This window comes from Thamnophis elegans, chromosome 4 (assembly GCF_009769535.1).
Source record: "Thamnophis elegans isolate rThaEle1 chromosome 4, rThaEle1.pri, whole genome shotgun sequence".
NCBI classification, from domain to species: Eukaryota; Metazoa; Chordata; class Lepidosauria; order Squamata; family Colubridae; genus Thamnophis; species Thamnophis elegans.
The window spans coordinates 114,459,883-114,476,793 of record NC_045544.1 but is presented as its reverse complement, the minus strand read 5'-3'; the positions used below and the strand labels follow the sequence as shown (position 1 = coordinate 114,476,793).

The 16,911-nt window shown below is 39.1% G+C and overlaps 1 protein-coding gene across 1 annotated transcript; it reads left to right on the top strand.

Moving 5' to 3' along the window:
* Positions 1-12,510: 12,510 nt before the first annotated feature.
* POMC (proopiomelanocortin) lies at positions 12,511-16,320 on the top strand. The gene is made up of 2 exons (XM_032216464.1): positions 12,511-12,642; positions 15,661-16,320. The coding sequence occupies exons 1-2, from the start codon at positions 12,511-12,513 to the stop codon at positions 16,318-16,320; spliced, it is 792 nt and encodes a 263-aa protein (XP_032072355.1).
* Positions 16,321-16,911: the final 591 nt, after the last annotated feature.

Below are 16,911 nucleotides of genomic sequence, written 5' to 3'. Positions count from 1 at the left end.
TCTCTGCACTCTTTCTAGATTCTCAATATCTTTTTTATATTGTAGCGACCAAAACTAGATGCAATGTTCCATGTGGCCTTACCAAGATATTATAAAGTGGTATTAGCACTTCTTGTTATCTTGATTCTTTCAGTCAGTTAATATAGGCTAAGACTGCATTGGCTTTTTTGGCAACTGCAGCACACTGCTGTCTCCTATTTAAGTGACGGTCCTAAAGATCCCTCTCACAGTTACTTCTATTGAGCCAGTGTTGGAAGAAATGTCTTTCTGGGTTCAGCTGCAAGTGAGGAAAAAGACACTGGAGACATGGAGGTTGCTTGGAAGGATGGTTTAATGCTGGACAGGACCACATGGCTTGAGTCCTGAACAGAAAAGGTGATCACATGCTTCAATGTTGAGTAAAGAAGAAGACAAGAGAAAGAAGGCCTGAAAGTTCCTGGCTTTATACTCTCTGTTCGGCCCCACCTCTCTGTTTCCTGTTCCTGTGTAAGAAACGTATACTGATTGGTTGTCAGGCTCCCATGGGGCCATCCAGGGGCAACTCTCTAGGCTTTGTTTTGAGTCCAAGTTTGAGTTTCCAGGGGCCATGTGTTGAGGGCTAATACTATCATGCCTTAATCCCATCACTCTGGAGCTGAAGGGGAGAACTCTTTATTATGTAGAATAGACTGGCTTGGGCATCTTAATGGCCCATTAAGAAAGTGGGGGCTATTAACAGTGAGCCTGTTTCCTGCCTAAAAACATGTTTCTCCATTCTGATCCAGGGAAATATAATATTCTGCCTTCTTAATATTTCCTAGGACATTTCATTCTTCTAGGATAGGGGTGTGTACTAACTTTCTACACCAGGTACCGCCTATTCTATACCTGTGTATTTGGTTTTTCTTACCTAAATGTAGAATCTTATCTTTCTTTTAGTACCTCTGTGAGTCATCTCGATTTTTTGCAGGCTGTTTCTGAAAGCTCTGATGGTGGAGAGGGCTCTGTAGTATGAAGCTGTTCTATGTTTTTTAAAACGGCATACTTCCAAGCAGTGTTAGAATAAGTTACAACTGCCAGTCTAGTTGTCTCTTGTATATGGAAAAGATTGGAAGATGACAGGGTTTGACCTGGCAACAACTGTCACCTATGAAATAGTATTTTCAAACCCCATGCTGATGTCAGAGATAACAAATAAAAGGGAAAAAAGAGGAAATAATGTTTATAATGAATCTGACCTTGTGTCAAGATCTGTACTAGAGGATTCAGCCATTTCTTGCTGATAAACCAATCTCATATGAGATAAACTAAAATAAACTGTTTTTTTTAACAAACCATAAAACATTTTAAATTTTATGTATTCAAAACGCAGATGTTCAACCAAGAACTTGTTCAACTACAGATTGTAGGCAAATAATAATTTTATTTTTGAAAAAAATACAATGTGTCTGGCAGAAGCTGCTGCTGATCTGCTTGCAGTTTCAAATTAATATAAGTCACCAAAAATAAAAAGGGGAATATTCTCATGCATGCTCTGGGATGCATTGAAAGGCAGATGTGAAATATAATTTGCTAATTTGTAAGAAAAATAAAGAACTGCCAACTAAAGGCACATGACAACAGAAATTGAAAACTTAAGGCAATATTCCTGGTTCAACAGTTTATTCAACTTTTGCAGAAATAGAAGACTTCCTGAAACAAAACTATACTTTCTTTCAAGGTTTTTGGATTGTTCCAGCTTGGGGTTCTAAACTTTTTTGAGAGGCAATTGGGGAGATAAAAGCCTTTATTTCATATCCAATCTCTTCAACCAGCTTCTTGAGCCTTTGTTTAAAAACCAAATACCTTTTCTATTTTCAGCAGCATTAATGGGTTGAAGTATTTTATTTTCTTTATTGTCTCCAGTCTAGCATGCAATCTACCTTCATAATAGCCCCCTACTCCAGTAGCTAGATTGATTGGGTTATTTTTCTAGGCGAAATGGATTTAAGTAAAAAACCAGAAGGACATTATAGTGCCAGGTTTAGGGTGCTGAATACGCCTATCCTGAACTTTATTTGAACACTCAATCATGGAAGCAATAGTTCAAATTTTTAATTTACTTATTATCCAGCATTGGATAATCGACTGTTATACTATGAAGCGTACGGTTCCCCTCACACATATGTGCTAGTTGTTTCCGACTCTAGGGGCCAGTGCTCATCTCTGTTTCCAAGCCAAAAAGCCAGCGCTGTCCGAAGACATCTCCAAGGTCATGTGGCCAGCATAACTAAATGCTGAAGGTGCAAGCAACGCTGTTACTTTCCCACCAAAGATGGTCCCTATTTTTCTACTTGCATTTTTACATGCTTTCGAACTGCTAGGTTGGCAGAAGCTGGGACAAGTATTAGGTGCTCACTCCATTATGCAGCGCTAGGGATTTGAACTGCCAAAGTGCCGACCTTTCTGCTCAAGCTCAGCATCTTAGTCATCTTTGGTTTAACTGAAGACAGTTCCAGTCAGCCAATAACAAACCATGGCCTTGAATTAATTACTGATCTTAAACAATTACTGTGTTAAGTCAAAAGTTTAATATGTACATATTTCTCATATTGTGTGACAGGGATAAATATATATTTGCAGATGAAGAAATGAATGATAATTTCCCCCCCAATATTGACTAAATTGTGGAGTCCTTGGGGCTGTTTGAGCTTAATTGCTTGCTTTCAGAGTTCCATTAGCCAATTAGGGAACATCATTAATAATATGACAATTGTAGTCAAGGCATCAGAAAAGTAAGTAGTAAGGGGTAAGAAATAGGACTAAAGAGGAAAATCTGTCTGGTCTTCTCTGTCCAAACTTTAAAAATAGAAGCAATCAAGCAGAAGGATGACAGACAAAGCTAAATAAAGAGAAAAGCAGGAGGGCAGGAACCCAATTTGCACAGAGACTGTCATAGTGCTTAAAACGTGGTTCTCTATCTCTGCATTCCCTATCCAAATTCTTTATTGCTCTGAATGTCATCCTTTTGAAACTGATTTGTTACTACCAGTTAGACACCCAAACTACTTTCTGTTGAGATGTGCAAAGATGAAATTCAAGACAATAGCTTGGCCTTTGATTGGGCCCCTTTTGACTATCCAAATAGCCTTCCATCAAAGCATAATGTTTCCCAAGATAGATCAGGCTGCTAAAATTGGAAGCCCCTAATGCTGGCATTGAATCTTCCACTAGCATGAATTCCCTACAGATAGTTTCTGTAGGGAATAATCTCAAGCAGTCAGCCATCTATCTCTGAAAATCAGTGTCAGTTAAATTAAATTATCATTTCATTCTAAAATTTCAACTCATCTCCAAGGTTATGGGAAATTTTTTGGTGCAAGGTAGCAGTGATAATAGCCTGCAAGAGTCTTAGCCATATGTAATCATTGTTATGACTCATGCGTTTTAAGGTGAAAGATGACTAATAAGCAACTTTACAAGTGAAATCATATATACAAAATTGGCCTCCTCTTGTATTTTACTGCCGTGTGTTTGCGGGCAGGCTGGGGGCAGTTTGAAAAGTCAGGTTGTGAGTGTGATTAAAGAACAACCCCCTTTTAATGTGTTCCCCTGCTTTCTATTTTAATTTATCTTCTACAAGGTATTTTTCTTTAAAAAACCTGTTTATTTATCTGTTGTGCATACATACAGTACATTTCTCCATAGCTTTGGGCTCTTGCGGCCCTTAAATGGTCATTCGCAGCCTGATGTCCTCCTCATGATTTGGAAGATTCTTATAAACCTGCTTCTTTCACCCATGCTGCCTGAAAATGTTAGTTGAACTCATCTGGAGAGCATTGGGATGGGAAAGGCTGCTTTGCTTTATTTGCTAAGGTTGCTAAGGTCCAACTTGCACATAATGCCATTAAAACATCAACAAAAAATTAAGACAGCTAATTAGCCAATGATTTAAACCTCCTCCAGAATGAGAGTCTTATAATCATTTTCTGCTCAGTAACTCCCTTCTCTCAGCTCCTGTTTGCTGTGGAGATATTTAATACACCCTCCCATGAGGACCATGAGTGAATATCACTTTCAGAAACTATATGTCCTTTATAGGAGGACAGGAGCCGAGGTGGCGCAGTGGTTAAATGCAGCACTGCAGCCTACTTCAGCTGACTTCAGTTCTGCAGTTCGGCTATTCAAATCTCACTGGCTCAAGGTTGACTCAGCCTTCCATCCTTCCGAGGTGGGTAAAATGAGGACCCGGATTGTTGGGGGCAATATGCTGACTCTGTAAACCGCTTAGAGAGGGCTGAAAGCCCTATGAAGCGGTATATAAGTCTAACTGCTATTGCTATTGCTATTGCTAAATTTGATATTTACCCCAATCCTTCTGTTTTCTCCTGGCCAATGTGTGGGACTGGAGAGCTCTGGACTGAATCCCGGGGGAGTTTAATCACACTGAATCCTTTTTTTTTTGCTTTAGGTACTTCAATCTTATGCCATTCAGATCTTTATAAAAAAAAAAAAATCTGAGGACTAAAGACTCAACTTTCAACTCTCACCCTTTGGGGGTTGATGAGAACATTTGGAATTCTGAGAACATATTTTGGGCACTCTCAGTTCTGGGCTGTCATGGAGATTGTTTATTCATAGAATGGTTGCATGAGAGGTGAACAAAAAATGACTATGCACCAGTTTATTAGCTTTCCATCTGACAGTCTCTCAGATCTCCCCTCCTTCAGGAGGCTCTCTACTAGTCTTGCTTACTTTTGACCTTTTTCTGGACTGGTGTGCATACTTCCAAACAAGGAGCTAGGTTGTAGCTGCCTATCACATCTATGCCCTAAGAAAGCTTATAAGGTTTGTTTTGGTATTTGGGAAAATGAAAACAATGTTAGAGGCATTGTTAGGTGCATTGTACTGTGGTATGATTTTTTCTCCATATCTATTTTTATCAATCTTTAAATCCCCCTTAAAATCTGAAAAGAAGATGGGGTAAGTAGTCACCCACAAGGACTTTGAGGGTCCTAGATTCTGATTCTCAAAAAACCAAATCTCTAGGATCCCACCCCCAGCAAAACTCTGGAGGTACTGTGGCATTGTGTTCCGTTCAAGATGGTTCCTGGATTACTGGCTTGTGATTTTTAGCAGTCTATGGTCTTAAGAATAAGGAGGTAGTTAGCTCATATCGTGAAAGAAATTATTTCCTCAAGGACCCTATAACCTGGATGTGACTAGAGGCAAAAGACTTTGAAATTTACACATTGGCTTTGTTTATATTACACTTAACCACATTTTTCCTTTTGAAAGGATAGCATTCTCTGCTTTTCCAAAGTGTCAAAATTCTTGGTGCACTTCTTCGTTTCTACCACTACTTTAAAGAAACAAAGAAGGAAAGAACAGAATGAGACCCCAGGCTTGCAAACTAAGTAAGAAGAGCAAAAAAATAAATAAATAACTGAGCTAGACAGGACCATTACCGGTAGATGTTTGCCTAAAAGATCCCCCACCTCCACCTAATCATCCATATCTGATTGCATTATACCACTCCATAATCAATATTCTCTGTGTTCCATTACTGAAATATTCTTAAATTTCACTAAGTTTCAACCAAGTGAATTCTTCCCATCTCCCATCAATGAAGCCTATTTGATAGACTTTGCCCTGTGGGGCCATAATAACCAAATCTTTGCCACTACCTGTTAATGAATGATCCATTTCAAATTTTTCTGTCTCAGTTTACTTTAGATTTCCAAAATGCAACATTTCAAACTTTCTTTCCTTATTCTAGTCTAAATCCAGCAACCCTTTTTGTTTCTGTTCCTTCAACATCTTTTTAAATTCACCCCTCTATAAATGGCAGCACTTAAATCTTCTTTTCTTCTATGAGGATCCTCTCATTCTGCAATCTCTACACTTTCCCATTTCTATTTACTCAAAGTAAACGGCATCTCTTGTTGTGTTGCTAAATGCATCTTTGTAGGGAACACAATATCCTTATTCTGGAAGGTAAATAAAATGATAAAAGAATGATAGAGGGATACAATCCCCACCCCCCCACCCCCGTTGCTGATGTGTCACTGTTTAGCTATACATACTGGGCAGCAATTTAAAATTAAGTTTACTTTAAATAAAGAACAGTTGAGTACATCATTCTATTGCTAAAACAAAAACAGAAAATACCTCTAGCTTTTCTAGTATTTTCTACTTGAGATAAAATGGAAAGGATATGATTCACAATGGGGAGCCACATTTTTGGGTTGTGTGGCAAGCCTATGATTACACACAGTCCATTAGTATCAGAACCAGATTGTAAGCCTAACATTATTGTGGTTGATTGCACAGTCAGCCAGATGTTTAGGTTAGAATTGGCATTTTTATACATCTATCGAATCGTTTCCAAGGTCCTTGAAAAGGCAGATGTTGTTTTTTGATAGTATTAAAAGTATTATCACAAGATAAAAGATGTTCCAAGTAAAGTTTACATCTAGAGTGGACTGATGATGATTTTGCCAATGCCAGTGGTGTTTGAGAGGTGCTCCAAATGTTTTGGGATTGAACCAAGGTGCCAATCACTATTGGTAGTACCTTTGCTTTCTTTTGCTACTTCTACTTCTATTTCTATTTGCAGGTCTTTGTTTTTTGTGATTTTTCTTCCTTCTTTTCTCTTCTATTCTGCTGTCTCCTGATACTGCAATGTTCACTAATCCAGGTTTTTTCCTCTTTCTTATTAACAGTTGTGAAATCTGGGGTGTTATGTGAAAGGTGCTTGTCTGTTTGAATTGGGAAATCCCAGAGCATGTTAGCTTCTTCATTTTCCATTACTCTGCCTATTTTATGGTCCCACCAGTCCTTGCCTGCAGGCAAATGGTATTTCTTGCAGATTTTCCAATGCACCATTGTTGCTACTTTGACATATTCTTGTTTGGGGTTAGTTTGTGTGATCTTTTTGCTGCAGATATCTAGGTGATCCAGTGTTTCTTCAGCGTCTTTGCAGAGGCAGTGTTTGGCATCTGTTGCCTCCTCAATTCTGACTTTGTATGCATTTTTTTCTACAGGATTCATCTTGTGTAGCCAGAATTAGCCCCTTGGCCCTTTTCTTCAAATTTTCTGCTCTTAGCCATTGCCAGGATATGTTGTTATCTGCTTTGCCTGGTATTTATGTATTGACTACATAACACTTTGCCTTGCCATGTTTTTTTTTCCTGTTTTTCATTTGGTCTTCCTTGTAGGCTAGTTGGTCTTATCATCATCATCATCATCATCATCATCATCATCATCATCATCATCATATTTATTTTTGTCAACCCAAGGCATTAGATAGATGTTTTCTTTTTATGGCTTTTTAAAATTAAATTACTCTAAATAATTAATACTATTCTAACATAGATATGCTAAAATATTTCACAAATATTTGTAAACATGATGGGTTGTCCTTTGTCATTCCTCAAATCTCAGTTTAAGCAAGATTTTTGGGGATTTGTTTTGTCCCGAGTGACCATTTAGCTCATGTGCAAAAAGACGTCTTTCATATTCTTTCATATTCCTCAAAAATTATTTAGGTGTTTTCTAAACAAAGACCCCTTCAATTTGGTTAAACATTTGGTGAAATGTGCTTTTAGATTATTGAGGAAATCTAAAATAAAAGTTGGAAATCCTTAGATAAATAGGAAGGGAAATCCATAAAGCTCTTTAGAGCTGATTGCAGTTATAATTTGGGGGATGGAGGCATCATTTAAAAACCAGGGAATTTTAGAGGGGATTGCTTAAGATGACTGTAGCTGGAGAGGCATGGCATCCTACTGTCATGTCATCTGAAATCTATCTGACCAGAGTGGTACACAAACGTTACCATATGGACCACCAGTTGAGGCTCTTTTTTCTTGCCAAGCTGAACAAAAGAACTTTACAAAATGCAATTTCGAAAGGGAGGGGAATAAAAGGAGAGATAGTATTGAACAGATGTGTGCAATATGCATGCAAAAGTGTTAAACTTCTATGAACCAATGTGCCATTATTACTAAAGGGTATCTGGTTTCTAATTAAAAAATAATAATAATCACCTGTCTACTCCTGATCCGCACAACCAATTTAAGGGGCTAAAATGTGGGAAGTTTTCCTCTGCCTCATTCTGGTAGTCCTCTTCACATTGGGGTGCTAATCCTCCCTCCACCTCCAGCTGCCTTTCGTGAGCCTTTCCCTACGTATGTTACATCGTCTTGGTGGATGCCTGCTAATCTCTCCCATTCTTGTACACCTGGAGCTTTCCTGGTCACCTCCCCTTTTATTGTTGCTTCAAAAGGTCTGTCCGGAAGGTTACTCTGGCACTAAAGACTAGCTTGTGTGGTATAAAAAGGGGCTGGGGTTGCAGCTGAAACCTTGCAGTTGTTAAGAGGAAGAAAGGGAGAGAGACCGAGAGAGGAAGAGAGGGAGAGAAGAGGGAGGACTCTCGTGGCAGCAACAGGTAAGTAATGCTCTTCCCTTAGCTTCACTTTAATTCTCCAGATACTGATCCCGTAAGTTTCTATCTGAAAGTATGGCAAGGCTTGCTTTATTCATTTTCTTTCAAGTGTAGGTGAAGAAGCATTGTCTTTAAAGTTCTGCTGTGCAGATCCCAGCTGACAAACATCAAGAAGGGAAAAACTCAGACAAGGGCAAGGTAGGAGGTAGCTTTGAAGGCAATGAAGCAAGTTGCCATCCATGGCATGTCCTGCTTCTAAGTTTCTATCATATTGCAGGTAGCCTTTAGAAGGGATCTGATCCGCTTTTATTTGCTTCTTTCCCAGCCAGGTGAAGAGTGGTAAGAGTTTATTTCACATGTATAGTTTTGCTTGCTCTTTTTGTAGACAAGTTCTGCTCTCTGCTTAATTCTTCAGGAGTTCTGCCTGCATAGGCTGTTGCGAATGCAGTATCCCAAGTGGGTTGAATAATTATAATTTAACAGGGCAGGAACTAAAATCTTCTGAGAAAGAGGACTTTGTAGTTATGTAACTGTTGAAGAATAAAACCCATCCTTTCTCCAACTTCAAATCCATATTGAAGAATGGGATGACAGTTCTTTTAAAATACTATTAATTTTTATTAGACTAAAACTATTTTTATATAGTTTTATATAGCTTTTTATATAGTTTTTTAAAAACTTGCTTTTTGCAACCAGGAGAAATAACAGCTTTATTTTGCTTTTAGGAAATTGTTATCCCCTAAAACAGTGGTAACCAACCAGTGGTCCATAAGAAAATTTTGGTGATCCACAGAAAAAATTATTTGCATTTTTATATTGCACTAAATACTATTTATCTTTTTAAAAGTTCATATTAATGGTCTGTGGGATTTAAAATTATGAATTTAGTGGTCCCTGAGGTCCAAAAGGTTGGTGACTCCTGCTCTAAAACACATGTGGAAGAAAATATGAAGATGTAAGATATCTTAAAGGGGATCTAATTCACTGAAGAAAGAGAATGCACATTTTTGACATTGATAATGAGTAATTGTTCCATGAAGCTGCTATGCAAATCAAAAGTTCCAATATTTTGGAGATAAAAAAATCCAATTTTGTTATTACATAGAGGATGTGTGTAAGATTCTTGCACATCTGAACGTGGTAAGACCCTGAACGTGGTAACAGTATGGTAATAGTATGGGAAGACGAGAGAAATTCAATCTCTAACAAGGTTCTCTTGGTGGTGCCTATCCATTCTTGTCCTAAATGCCATGGACCCAATCTCCTGCAGAATTTTTCTGTAAAAGTCTCATTGAAATCCATGAGAGCTGCCTAAGGAGGCTATGAAAGTCAACATAGATCCTATTAACTAAAAACCTCCGTGAGGAACCATATCCTTGACTCCAATGAGCCGTCTTCTCTTCACAACAGCCTTGGTCCTCCGTTTGGGCCTTTTTTCTTGCTCTATTGCAGTTTCACCATGGAAGAGGAATGTCCTGACTGTCTGGAATACTTGGCAAACTCTCCACTTTAAAAATATTTTACTAAATTTACAAGCCACCCATCTCACTGTTGAAGCAACTATAACCTTCTATGCACATTTCAGTTTCTTTTTCTCCCTTCTTGTTTGCTGCTTTTTGTGTTCTTATTCATTTCTTAATTATACAGCTTCAAGACAGCATCTCCTTCAATTGCCAAGATCCTTACAGCTCACGAATGGAGGCAAATATACATGTCCCAGGATAATGTTGCAGGAGCCAATCTGAGTCAGTCTTAGGCTGCTCTTAATCTTCCAAGTTTTATGCTCATGTTGGAGCCCATCCCCAGGGAATTTCTCTCACACAAGATTGTATTCTGATGAGAACACTTTTGAATGAGAGAGGAGTTCTCTGAGGAGCTCCAGCAAAAGTCCGAAAACTCAGAAGATTAAATCTCTGGTCCCAATGACCGACCCACATCGGATCCGGCATATTTAAGTTTCTCCCACAGCATCTTCACAAATTTCAGAGTTACGTGCATGCACTAAGAACAGCTCACAAATAGACAATTCCTTCCAGAATACAATCAAGTTCTTCAGATTTCAGTTTTTAACGGGCATTCTGTTATTGTAATATTAATCTTCTAGAATGAACTAGCAAATTAACTTGGTAGTAGAAGGACAGACATCCCTGGAGAGCAGCCTAGTCATTTTCTGTTTGGAGCCACATGGCTCTATGAAAGTTTCAGCAGACCTTGAAATAATAGAGGGGAAAAGTTGAAATGTAAATGTTGAAATGAGAGAGGGGAAAAAAATCAAAACCACTTTTCCCTTGCACCATATGTGTTTATTTATAGGAACATTCTTGAAAATACCTGCTAAGAATAATGACACAGTCTTGCCCAACATCTGGAGGAGATTTGTAATAATTTTTAATGTACATAGAAATGTAAGTAGAAAATAGGCTTATAGATAAATTGTAGAAGGTGACAGGGTGGTGGTGGAATAGTACAAATAGTCTAGTGAAAGTAGCCTACTGCCCAAGAAGATTAGCTCCATCCCTTTTTCTTTTGTAATAAATTTCATTTTTGTATTTCTGTAGAATTAGCAGCTGGTTTAGTGGGATGGTGGTGGTTGGGTATAGTATCATAAACCATAGTAATCGTTTATTTCAGCCATTGGGACTTGGGTTTTGGATAAAATAACATACCAAGTGATCTTCCTTCTTTCATGAAGATTGTACCTCTATTCATGGCAAGGCAGCAAATACGCAAAAAATATTCTAGGAAACCAGAGGTGGTATTCAGCCGGTTCTGACCGGTTCTGGAGAACCTGTAGCGGAAATTTTGAGAGTCGGGAGGGAATTAGGATTTTGCAATTTCTTTCCCCTGCCACGCCCACAAAGCCACGCCCATAGAACTGGTAGTAAAAAAATTTGAATCCTACCACTGTAGGAAACCCATTAGCACCATTGGCTAGTTTCACACATTGTTACTCTAAGGAATAGTTTGTTTTAACAATGGCTTATTGAACAAATCACAGTTTGGCTGTGTTCCTATACTTCCACTGTGGTTGCCAAGCATGGTGGCTGGACTTGTGCAACAGGATAAGGCAGAAGCAAATCAACTTTATTAGGGTTTATCATAGATGTGTCAGCATAGCCTGTGTGGGAGAGGTTAAGCAAATTAGTGGGAAAATATAATGTTAGCGAGTTGAGGTTGGCTGTATTAGAGAATAGGGAATATGCATATCTCTACAAGTGCCAACCTCTAATGCTAGAATTGTCTAGCATTTAAAGCAGTGGTTATCTGCCTTTTAGGACAAATACAGCAAGCACATCTTGAATTCTGATAGCATGTGACAGACATTGTCATAAAAATAGTGTCAGATAATCTTTTACCATATTTAAACAAAGGACAGGGCTGCTGACTCTGAACCATTTATTTTATTTTTCCACGAATGTCTCCAGGTTCTATATGAGTCTGAAGACATTAATGGAAATGTATTATGCTTGAGACTGGATGTTAGTGTTGCAGCCTGCAAGCTCTTATTCTTACCTAAAATAAGTAGGCAGGTACCAAAGAATGTGCTAGAAAGACTTTGCTACTTTAGCCAGGAGTTAACATTTTGGGAGAGATTTCTGAAGAGATACTCCTAGAATCCTTGGGGGAAAAAACCTTATTTGAGGCAATATAGTATTATCCATCAGTAATACAGATAGAAGAAATGAAGTAAACCAGGACTAGGTAGTAAGCTTAGGATAAATCTGGACTAAACCTTTGATAGTTCATGCACCCCATCATTTCATGCTACTTACAAACCCATATTTTTCCTTCTATTCAATTATGTCTGATTCTTATAGACTGTCTGGACAATCCCCTGCGGTTTCCTTGGCAAGGTTTTTCAGAAGTAGTTTGGCATTGCTTCTTTCCTAGGGCTGAGAGAAAGTGACTGGCCCAAAGTTACTCAACTGGATTTGTGTCTAAGGCGGGACAAAGATTCACAGTCTCACAGTCTCACAGTCTCACAATCTCTAGCGTGATGCTTTAACTGCTACATCAGACTGGCTCTCCTTAATCTATATTACTTTGCTTTCTTTGGTGGCCAATATTTTTGTCTCAGCAGAAACAGTCTTCTTTCTGTGAAGATGCTGAACTCCCAGTGGAGTAGTCTTTGGGCCATTATGGGAGTTCTCCTCATCCATTCAGTGGCAGGAGTGCACAGCCTCTGTTGGGATAACAGTTGGTGTTGGGACATGGACACGGAAGTAAAAATGATGGTAAGTGGACTGTTCATGTAGGATTCTCTTTTTCTTAGATGGCTGCATTTGGAAGAGATGGCACAGAACTTAGACCATCCAATGAAAAGGTTGTCAATTAAATTCAGGTTTTCCCAAGAAAATGCCTTGTAATGTTTGTATGGAATTTGATTATTAATGTTTGTATGGAGATTATTGTCCTTGCTGCTCTCCGAGTTTGGTTATTGTCTTGAAGACATTTCTTTACCCAAATTAGGTAACTTCACTAGTGCACTGATGATGTTAACTAGTTAGGATAATGAAACATCTGCAAGAAAACAACCAAGCTCAAAGAGAGCCATGTATGCTATTTAAAAAAAACACTGATTGAGGGCACATTACATAATTAAAATCAAATAATATTTTTTAAAATCATGCTTTATTATCTATATACTGGTCTAGACTTCCCTGGCCAGTATCTGTAGTGCAATGTTGAGCTTCAGAGTTTACTGACCTAAACTAGACAACAGATCTCCTGACATTTTACCAGCAATGATGGCTGGCATGTTGAGAGCATCTCCTTTTGTCCCCATTCTTAGTACATCTTCTTAGCATTTCCTTTTGTCTTCACTCCTGCCGTCTCTAAAAATGTTGTGAAATTGGGAACTGTGATGATGCAATATGTTTGCTTGAAAAGATCCTTAGCAGTACAAGGAAGCTTTTTGCAGTCAGAGACCATATTCCATGTCTGTTTCTCTGCCTGCCTGCCCCCTCCTCCACTCACTCACTCACTCACTCACTCACTCACTCACTCACTCACTCACTCACTCACTCACTCACTCTATCTATCTATCTATCTATCTATCTATCTATCTATCTATCTATCTATCTATCTATCTATCATCTATCTATCTATCATCTATCTATCTGTCTATTATCTATCTATCTATCTATCTATCTATCTATCTATCTATCTATCTATCATCTATCTATCTATCTATCTATCTATCTATCTATCTATCTATCTATCTAATCTCTCCTGCTGCTGCTGCTGCTGCTGCTATCATTTCTCTTTCTCTGTGCATGAAGTCTGAGAGTGCTGTGATACTTCATTAGGAGAGGGGGAACACACTTTCCATCTCTTGTTTTCATTTCATTTCTGTTTTCATTTGAGGCAAAATGGTAAGCTGTGCTGAAGTTTAATCCATCTGTTTTAGCCCCACTCTTCCAGAAATCTTCCCCTTTCATTGGGGAATGTAGTCCATGGGTACAGATGATATAATCCAGCTACAGAGGGGAAACCCACTGATGTAAGGGACTATGGAAGAAGAGTGTACCAGAAGTGTACCAGAAGCAAGCTAGGCTGAGTTACCCACCGAATAGCTGATAAATAGGATTTTAATTTCCCTATTGTATTATCTTTGATCTTCTTTTCCAGACCACCAATCTTTCCATTTATTAAGCATTTATAATGCATTTTAAAATTAAAGCCAAAAAATGCTGAAAAAATTACCCTTTTCAGACCTATGTCAGTATGCGCAGCAGATCCATATCTTTGTATGTCTAGAGCTCATCGAGATGCCAACCAATAAATGTCAATAATTGACACCTTTTTTGATTGCTGATAACTGAACCCTGCCTCCTGAACCTGAACAAATCAGTTGAAGTCCCTCGTCTCCAGCTAAAAGAAAAATATTGCTCTTCTACCACATTGTTGTGCATATTTGGTGGTTTGCAACAACAAAAACATCTGAGAGCTGATAGAAATGCTGGGAAGGGAAGGGTACCCTTGTGGTCAGCATGGCGGCAAGCCTGCATGTATTTGAAAACCTCAAGGGACACCCCAAATGTTAGCAGAATGGTGGCAAAATCTTTCCAAATGGCAACCTATGGGAAGCTTGTAACAAACTGGTGGTGTCAGGCAGTGCTACCCCCCCCCCCAACACTAGAACATTGGAAACTGATTGCTGAAACTGCATCTGACTTGGTTTCACATGGAAATGAAATAGTTAAACTGAGCACGGAAAGAGGAGGTATGTGATGAGAATACCCTCCCAAAGGAAAACAGAACCCTGACCTGAATTACAGAAAGGCTGAGCTTCTTGATGTAGTAGCGAAGTCAGTAATTGTGCAGATTTGAAAGATCAAAATAACTATTTCTTGCTGGGGAAAATAGTGGGGGCATGAGGCATTTATAATGGATTAGAGGTAGGAGGGCTTCAACAATGTGGAAATTGCAGGTAACTCAGAAAATGATGTCTGGAAGCTCAGGATGTTCACAGAGGAGAGAAGGACCTCATTCTGAACGTTCTTTAAGAAGCAAAGGCAGGATGTGAATCCAGTGGAGACGTGAAGCATTGACAGGAGTAATTCTGTCTTGCTATCTAACTTCATTTATGATTTCAAACCATTTATCTCACCTAGTCTAGGATCCAATTTCCAACAATGGCTGGAAATTCGTAAGTGGGAAATAGAAAACCAAAAAAAGTTTCCCTTTTTTTGGCCACCTATCATCACTTAGAAAAGCAGTTTTTGCTGGTTCCTGACCAAGTGAAACATTTGGGAAATTCTTTTGGTAGCAGGATGCAAAAGTAGATATGAAAAAAGTGGTTTGACTGGCTAGGTGAGAGTCAGTCAGCTTTTTGGAGGTGCCAACTCTTCTTAGATGAAAGCCTTCTCCCAAATTGCTTCCTACTTTAAAGGAACACATAATCCATGCACTAATAAGATTTTAAATACGACTGAATTAAATTTAAATACAAACAGTTCAGCTTTAGAAAAACTTGCCTGCAAATTAATAAACACATGGCAGATTTGCTGGTGAGCCTGACTCTCATTGTTGAGGCACTAACCCTGAGAAAAGGAGGAAGGAGCTTTAGGCTGAATTGAAACTTTGTACAGTAGTTTTGAAGTCAGTATCTGTTGTGGTCCACTAGCGGCCTGTGGAGCTAGCAGTAGAGTTGGACAGTGGGGAGGTTGGGGAGGAACATGGGCCAGTCCTGGAATCTGGGTTAGTTTTGAAGTCAATATCTCCCTTCCTGTCCCCTGTTTCCATTGCAGGAGTGCCTCAGGGCCTGCAGAACGGGCCTCTCAAATGAGTCTCCAGTATATCCAGGAAATGGTCACATGCAGCCTCTCTCTGAAGATATTCAGAAGAACATCCCCTGGAAGAAATTTGGGAAGAGTAACAGCTTAGGCAACAAAATAAAGAACCCTTCCGGTGACTCTGGTGCAGATCTCTTCTCGGCTTCTTCAGAAACCCAAGAGAGCTGGGAAGGAGACTCAGAAAGCCACCAAGAGTCCCGTGAAAAGCAAGAAGGCAAGAGGTCCTATGCAATGGAGCACTTCCGATGGGGAAAGCCAGTGGGCAGAAAGAGGCGACCCATCAGAGTCAATCCAAATGGGGCAGCAGATGAATCCGAGGAGAGTTATCCCGAGGAGTTCAGAAGAGACCTTTCCTGGGAGATGCAATACCCCGAACTTGACTCCCCGGAGGAAAAAGAGAGCAGTGAAACCATTAAGATGGACAAAGAAAAGCAGCTGAGAAAAATTAAAAACGATAATACTGCCTACAAGATGCACCACTTTCGGTGGAACGCCCCAGCCCTGTCCAAGAAGAAGCGCTACGGCGGCTTCATGACCTCAGAGCACAGTCACACTCCTCTAGTGAATCTTTTTAAGAATGCCATCATCAAAACTGCTTATAAGAAAGGCCAGTAAGGGTGAGGGAGATGAGGACCAACCCCACCCTGGCATTGTAGCCCTGGGAAAAAGGGTCTGGGCACCTCACATAGGAATTTCTCTGACATATTTCATGATAATATTATTAACGGATATCATTTATTTTCATTGTTCCTACTTATTAAATAAGAAACTCGCTGCTTAGGAGACACTTTCGCGTTTGCCTTCTGGTTTTGAATATACCAATAATTGGTGGGAAGCGTGGTTGGGAGATCTTTAAGGGGACATCTGCCATTGTGTGCAAGTAAGCAGGAAGAAGAGCTAAAGGAGTAGTTATCTTTCAGAGGGACAGATTATTTTTATATTTTAAACCAGCTGTACAATACTGTAAATGAAAGGATTAAAGTTATAAAATACTACTACTAATACATTCTTTTTGCAAACTAACCAAGTCTCTGAAGTTGTCTTTTGGTCACTTGAAGTGCAATTTTCATCATTTCAGAGCCTTCAGCCTTGCAGCAGGCAGGGAAGCAAGGTCAAATGGGGTCAACATTAAAAAAAGAATGACAAATTAAGAGAAGGTTTATTTTTGGAGGGGGAAAACTATATTTGGACTTGTCTTTGTAAGCC